The sequence below is a fragment of the Talpa europaea genome (assembly GCF_964194135.1).
Source record: "Talpa europaea genome assembly, chromosome: 12".
Taxonomy (NCBI): Eukaryota; Metazoa; Chordata; class Mammalia; order Eulipotyphla; family Talpidae; genus Talpa; species Talpa europaea.
Genome location: NC_140079.1, coordinates 15,493,407 through 15,501,478, shown reverse-complemented (window position 1 = coordinate 15,501,478; position 8,072 = coordinate 15,493,407). Strand labels below are relative to the sequence as shown.

Genomic DNA, 8,072 nt, shown 5'->3' with positions numbered 1-8,072 from the left:
CATTTGCTCACTTATTAACAAAATACTGATAGTCAGTTAAGACTAACAATTTGAATGTTCTCTATTATGTACACCAAAATCTGACCAAGAAATTTCTTGCAATACAAAAAGATAACAATTAAAATATTTGCTTTATAATACAACCAACTCATACAATATATCCCTTCCTCAATTGTTTAAAATGTTTAGCAAAATTTCCTTTGCATAAAACCCTTTCCACTTCATACAGCCCTGAGGTGAAAGGTTATTAATGTAGTAAAAGTGTAACCACAATTCTTCTCATTTCTGTATTATACTAAGCTGTAAGGTTTTTCTTAATAAAGAAATGTGGCAAACTTGAAAAATTGCTCTGTACAGTTTTTCAAAACATTTCCAAACAACTTAGCCAACAGGGGCTAGAATGACCCTATACAAATGTCCTTTCCACAGATGTTAGTGGCGAGAGGAACGCCATTTTCCATCTCTACTACTGTCTCTTCTATTATCATCATGGCTCCAGCCATCATGATTCCTATCTTCATAGAAGAAATCATCTCTGCTTCCTCTGTAATGATGGTCAGACCCATGATCAGCGTACCGTTCACGGCCATGATGTCTATCCCCTACATAGGGATGAGAATTCTGTCTGACTTTATGCTGGGATGATGGTGTATCTTGGCGCCACTGGGAGCTTGAGGACTGGTTAAAAGTATGATTATGTGACTGAACTGATGGGGAAAATCCTGATGGATCCAGAAGTGGAGAACCAAATTTTCCACCATATGACATCTGCCTCAAAACACTGTTCATCTGAAGGAAGAGAAAAAGAAGGAAATGCTTGATATTTCTAGAGCTCAAAGTCAACAGATATTTTCTCACAGTTAACCAAACATTAAAAAAGGAAAAGCAAAGTCAATTATCAAATGACCATTCTCAAAATGAGTCTGAAATTAGACATAATTGAACTTTGTACAAAACAATAGTTTCTTTCATGTCACTGTACATCTATAAGATATTTATATATAACTCTTTGCTCCCAAGAACAAAGCTTAGAAAGGAAGAAATCATAAAAAATGATGTGAATCACGGTATGATGAACAGATATAGTCAGGAGCTCCGTATCATTAGGAAGGGCTTCATGAAGGCGCATTAAAGTGGTAATCTGAGTATTAGAAGTATATACATCTGAGTATTTGAAAGAATGGATGGATCGTTTTAAAGAAAACATTTTAAGAGGAAATATGCCATGGAGAGTAAACTGCACAGACAAAAGTAATAAGGAAACACAGAAGAGGTTCATAGAATAGTATAACCTTAGCTGAGACAGATGTTAGATCTAAGTAGTGAAGAATGGATGATAAAGCTAAAAAAGGTATACTGGAACCAGACCACAGGTAGCCTAACAATCAAGTTAGAGAATTCTATTTTGCAAACAACAGAAAGTCAGGAATATAAGTAAACCAAGGTTATAATGGTAGTTATGAAAGTGTGTAAGATGGAGATACTAATTACTATTGGTTTCCAAATTCTGTCTATAGACAGATACTAGCCAATAATGATTTCTGAATAGTCTGCAATAAATTGAGAAAAATAAGTAGTATGTATATAAACCTTGGCATCCCTTTGTATTGGCATGTCAATTTTACTTTATTTCACCATTATGTTCTTATCTTGAAACCCATGAAATATAAAAGCCAGAGGACCGTAAGTGAAGACTGTGATTTGGGCAAAGATTAAAAAAAAGAATAAATAAATATAAGAAAAAGAAAAAAAAAGGAAGACTTGGTAAATCATTTTGGAGAAAAAATGAAACAGTAAAAAAAAGATACTTAAGATTTTAAGAGTAGTCTCATGGTACTACCGTTACAGAGATATAGAAAGTTTAAGAGGAAGCTGACCTAAAAGACTACAGTATATTAAAGTACTAATATTAACTATTAAAGAGTTTATAAGATCACTCAGCATAGGTTACAAAAATACTAGAGATTGAATTTTCAGTTTTTGAAAAACACACAGTCCAACAATTGCTGAGGAAAAATACAAATGTAAATTGCAGTTCTTCTATTTATCTTCAATCTTTTTAAATGTTTTAGTTTGGTGAAAATTAAAACTGCATGATCAACTTAGGAAGATTATGCTAATCTAAGTAAATTTTAGTAAATTAATTTTAAATTTTAACCAACTTTTTGTTTTTGTTTTTTTTTTAAGCAACTGAAGTGGAAAAATCAGCCTACCACTGCTTGTCTCTGAAAATTTTCTGGAGATGAGAAAGATCTCTGAATTATCTGTGTTGATGGAGTCATGTTATCCACAATTCTTTCATATCTGCAAAAAACAAGACAACCAATGTATACTCAGCCAATATTTATTACAAGTCAATTATAAGCAAGACACTGTTCTCAAAGGTTGGAGTGAACAAGACAGAAAAGGCACTTGCTCGCATGGGGCTGGGGTAAGACTACAGACCATTTCACATGGTGATAAATGATATAAAGAAGGACTAAAGAGGGCCTCCCTGGTGGGGCAAGGGGTTAAGACGCAACCTATGAAGCTATCCGCAGCCACTGCAGCACGAGTTCGATCCCTGGCCAAGGAGCAACCCACATGACGCAGCAGACCTCTCCTGTCTCCCTGCTGCTCCCCTCAGCAGTGTGTTTCAGTAGATACACCTGTTCTGTTCCCCACTCTGTCTCTGGTGAATCCTCTCACCCCCTCACCTCTGGCCTGTACCCTAGTTCTTATATGCATTAATAAATAAATCTTTAAAAAATAAAAAAAGTTCTAATGAGCCAGTAGAAAGGAAGGTTCTATTGTAGCCTGGCTGGTCAGAGATAACCTTTCTGATAAGACAACCAAAGTGAGAGATTACTTGGAGGCATTCCAGCTGAGGGAAGGACTAGTGCAGAGGTGGCAAACCATAACCTGTGGTTCAATTCCAGTTTTAATAAACCGTTTCATCAGAACATAAGCACGCGATTTCTCTGTCATTTATTGTAGTGCCACAATGGCAGAGAAAGAAACAATATGGCCGGCAAAGTTTAATATATATATGGGTGTATGTGACTCTTTGGACTAGTGCAAAGACCAGATTGAGAACTATAATGAAAGGGATTTGATTGATTGGATATGAACAATGAAGGAAAGAGAAGTATATCCTTCAACCAACAAAAGATTGAATCTAGATTTCTGGCTTGACCAATTAGGTAGACATTTACTGGCATAGGAAAGAGAAATACATTTTGGAGAGTAAGAAATACATTTTGGAGAGTTAAGAGTTCTGTAACATACACAGGATATTCATTTTAAGGCCATATACTTTATTCTTCACTTCCTAAGTATGTTAACTTGCTCTAGAGAAAAGCCCTTAGAAAATGCTTAAAACTATTTTAAAACACGTCTTTGGAACCAAATAACTGTAAGACAAATGAACTTGTCTTACAGTTCAGATCTTTTTATTTTGGGATTTCTTAAACAGGTTATGAAGGTATATATTAAGGGAGTAAAAAAGCAATTTTACTTATAAAAAATAAACTATTACATATCTTTTTCCTCAAGAAATTCAAAGGGGGGGGGAGATAAAACATGTTTTCCTTCTAAGGTACCTTTGAAGGTTCTATAAAAGTGGGTAAATACTCTTTGAATTCCAAAAAGACTGAGAAATGTATAAATATACTTTTAGCGGGAAGAATATTAAGAGGGTAACCTTTGTTATTACTGCTTGCTTATAACTTCACCATCCAATATGTATTCACATTCATCTACTTCTCTCCTGCTCTTGACAGCCCTAATCCAAACTACCATCTACTTTGCAATCTTGCTACTAATACCAATATTAAGCTTGCTACCAATAGTTTCCTTATTGACCTTTATATTTTCACTCTTGTCCCCTCCAATCCACTTCCCTCCTGCAACATACAACTTTAAAATACAAAACCCAGTACTATCACTAATCCCTACTGAAAACATTTCAACAAATGTTGAAATGACCCTACTGTTTTCAGGGTAAAATCCCTAAATTCCAATTATCGCTTCTAAGAACATCCTGCTTTATCTGCTTTATTTAATTCACCAATATCCATCTTTCATTTCTTATGATTTAGGTAAAATGGATTCTTTAGTTCCGTATTCATTTTAAAATGGTCTCCAAGCACTTTCTACTCCTTCTCAATGTGTCTTTACCCAGACTTTAAGCTCCACTAAGCAGCACATTATAGTCACTGGGCTTGATCATAACTCCCAGCCCACTACTTTGAGTAGTCAGTTAACCTCCACTCATTTTCTTCACATAAAAGGGAGAGATAATGACCCCTACATCATAAAACTGCTATGAGGAATAAATGAGATCATAAATGTAAAGGGCTTGGTCAAAAACCTAGTGCTATGAGATGTATTTGCTAGCTTTTTCTTGAACGAAGCCCATTATGACTATTAGCTGTATAGATACATCACGGGAAAACTGAACTGGTAAAATGTCAGCTCCCCCACAGCAAATAATCTTATTAAGTAAATATAGTATCTTTTCTAACCTTTAGCAGCTAGATGAGATTTAGAGCTCAATTCAACTTCTTTTCCTTATAAATGGAAGGATAGGATCAGAAATGAGATTAGCTCGATTACACAACTGGTAGAAGCAGATCTACAATCCAATTCTAGCAAAAGTCCAGTAATCTATTTACTAATTGGTATTTTTAAACTGCAAATAACAACCAATTAGTAGCCATAAAACTAATTTGAATTTTAGAAAGATAAAATAGAAAATAAAGTGTACTGCCAAGTAGTAAGGGGAAGCAATGTTCTGAGAACTTTTTTTTGTTATAATATAAATAAGGTAGGTGTGAATATTGGTTTTTACAAGTGAACATACAGTTACTATGAATCTATTTGAATAACTATAAACTACAGTTCCCTTAAAATAGAGATATACATAACTATTTCTATATCCCCAACATAGCAAACAGAAAAAGCAGAAGAGGTAAGAGTATAAACTAATCATTCATTATGTATTTGCCATCAATACACTTAAAAAAATTCCCCCCAAATTATTTTAATAATAGGTAATACTACCTGCTGGGAGATGTGGAGGTAGGGCTTGAATTTCCAACATGATGTTGGGAATAAGACATACTGACATCCTGTGATGCATGGCTACTTCCTAAAATAAAATAATTCAAAAATTTTTGATAGAAAAATTTCATTTTAAATATTTCCCACACCCCAAATCATTCCAAAAAGGCAGACACAGGCTTAAAAAAAAAAAAAAAACAAAAACCCTCACATTCAATAAGCAGCTTTAGCTTCATCAGAGTGAAAAGTGAATACCAGATTTATCAAAACAAACAGTCCCAAAAAGTTAATATTAAATTTACAAATATCATTATGACTATAATATCCTGATCCCCACACTGAAGTGTAAGACTAGATATATATTAAGTTTCATCCTCACATGATCATGAATCAAAAATTGTAAATCACAAAGCAGCCAGGAAACCTATTTTCAGAAAATAATCCTTGCTCCTTTCTGAAAACCCACACCCAAAGTCTTGCTAACGATAAAGTTTATATTCTTTTCACTGACCCAACTTTAAATCCAATTTTGCAACTTAAAATCCAATTTTAAAATTACAACTTTGAAAATTGTATTGTCATTTGAGGGATGTGTAAAATCTATTCACAAATCCTAAAAGTATTTTCATCCAGAAAATGATTCTTTAAAAGTGAATAATAAATTTAACAGTGAAGCATCAAGTATCCCCTTTCCCCAAACAATATCGTTAAATAATTACCCGATCTAAACTGAATTTTGATAGGCCTTCCAAAAAGTTTGATTCCATTAAGTAGATTCATCGCATAAGGAACAGATACTTCATGTTTGAAATTCACAAATGCAAACTGCTTTGGTTTACCATCCTTATCTTTTGGAATTTTCACTTTTATTACTGGCCCAGCCTGCAAACAAAAAAGTATTCAGAATGTAAGGCAATTTCAAAAAATGGAACTTCCAAAAATGGATACAGATAGATTTCCATCTCTGCTAAAGATCCCATCGTTTTTGAGAGACAATTAGATTACTTGGAAACACCATCATTAAATTTACATTCCGCCGCACTTTATGAACTTTTGTTAACAATGGAACGATCATTTCCCCACGTCATTATCAAGACCAACAGAAAGTGGTTTGGTTTCCTTGGGACTAAAAATACACTTTTTAAAAATGAATTAATCAAACATCGCTTGATAGAACTGGAGGTGGGCGTGGGGAACTTTGATTTTTTTTTTTAACTTCTTTTAGCATTTTTATTTTCTTTTCTATATTTTGACATCATTTTTCCTTTTTGCACAATGTATGCACTTTCATCTTGGTTACAGTCCCCTTACAATTCCCACCCTCCTTGTTTGGATCCTACTCCCTCCTCCCCCGCTGTAGTATGTCTCTACTTTACAGCTGCTTGTTGATTTTGATTTTTACTTTATTATAATTAATCTTTTCCCTGGTCCCTTATTCAGGTTTTCTAAATCCCTGCTACGAGTGAGACCAGCCGGTATTTTTCTTTTTCTTTCTGGCTTATTTCACCGAGCATGATCCCTTCCAGCCCCATCCATGGTGCTGCAAATGGCATGGCTTTTCTTTTTGGGGAATCTTAAAATTTTTAAGACATTTTAATGCAGAAACACGACAGCGCTGCTGCTTCTACGGAGTGTTTCTAACTCTATTACAAAGAAGTGTTCTGAGGAGAAAATGAGAAAAAGAGGAAAAGGAAACCAGCGCTGCTCAGCGAGGAACCCCCGCGTCCTATGTCCCTTAGGAGCCCCGAATCTTCACCCCAGGACGCTGGCGGGAGGATCCCCCCACCACCCTGGGCCACCACTGGGGCGACAGCCACCCCGGCGTCACCTCCGAGAGCGACACCCCGCGAGCGGCTCACTTCCTAAACGCGACCTTTGGCCCCGAGCGGCCCACCTGTGGGTGCCCGGCCCGCCCCGTCAAGCTCGCCAGCCGGAAAACGACAGACCCAGGAGCCCCCAGCCGCGCACCTGGTGAAAAAGCTCGAAAAGCAGCTCCTCTGTCACCTTCGTTTCTAGGTTGCCCACAAAAAGGGTGCGATCCGCTTCGGCCGCAGCGGCCCCCATCTCAGCGTCGCCCCTTCCTACTTCAGCCGCAGGGTCGTCGCCGAAGCCCCTACTGCGCACGCTCGGAAACCCACGTCCTTGCGCGTCAGGGGTCACGTACGTCAGCGTCTCTCCCGCGCGCTCCCGCCGGCGTCGACGTGCGCGGGCCGACTGCGCAGGCGCACGCGAGAGCGCTGTTTAAAAGCGACCGCCGAGACGCCGCTACTCCCGCGATGGCTTCCGCTGCCGGCCGTGTCGGCGTCTGGAGTCGCCTGCGCTGAGGCGCGGGACGCGCGCGCGGACACCGCGGCCGCTGTCTGAAGATGGCCCAGAACTACGTGGCGCTGTCCGCCGGCGACCAGCGGACCTGGGGGGCCTACCGCTCCGGCCGCGGCGGCCCCGGCCCTCCGGCCTCCGCGCTGGCGAGGGCCTCGGGCGACTGCGGCGCGGTGGGCGGGCTCGCGGCACCGCCCCCGGGGCCGGCTCCTCGGCAGGCGGCGCGGCCGAGCCTTCAGCCCGGGAGTCGTCGGGCGACCGGCGGCGGCGGTCGGAGCGCGGCCCGTGTGTTGACGGGAAGGGGCCCGGATGGACGTGGCCGGGAGGCCAGGTTCTCCCCGTACCCGACCCCCGGGGCTAAACTGGACCTGCTGAGGAGGGCGCTGGGCAGCGCCTGAGGCCTCGGAGGGGTCCCGCCCGCCGTGCAGCTGCACCCCCTGCAGCCCCCCCCCCCCCATGAGCTTGTGAACAAGGCCTTTAAAATCCTTCCTGGTGCACCCGCAGTCTTGTTTTTAGAAGGATGTATTTTCGTGGAAATAGGCAAATGCCAAGGCGTAGACGTCTTGCTCCTACAGCCTGGCACAGAGGAAAAGTTCGGCTTTGCTTTCACGCCGTTGTTTGGGTGTGGTGGGCCGAGGGATGGGTGTAGGGTGGGGCTTGAAAGAGATTTTTTTTTTCCCTTAGATGTCACAAAGCTGAGCTAATAGACT

The 8,072-nt window shown here is 40.0% G+C and overlaps 1 protein-coding gene across 2 annotated transcripts; it reads right to left on the bottom strand.

The window, feature by feature from the left end:
- Window positions 1-432: 432 nt before the first annotated feature.
- Window positions 433-7,107, bottom strand: RBM7 (RNA binding motif protein 7; the record flags this gene model as incomplete). Of its 2 annotated transcripts, none has more annotated exons than XM_084249552.1 (5): window positions 433-789; window positions 2,214-2,304; window positions 5,044-5,131; window positions 5,763-5,925; window positions 7,012-7,107. In XM_084249552.1, the coding sequence occupies 5 exons, from the start codon at window positions 7,105-7,107 to the stop codon at window positions 433-435; spliced, it is 795 nt and encodes a 264-aa protein (XP_084105678.1). The 2 variants fall into 2 exon arrangements, with proteins under 2 accessions (XP_084105678.1, XP_084105679.1); XM_084249553.1 differs by having other exon boundaries at window positions 2,214-2,295.
- Between the last annotated feature and the right edge of the window lie 965 nt (window positions 7,108-8,072).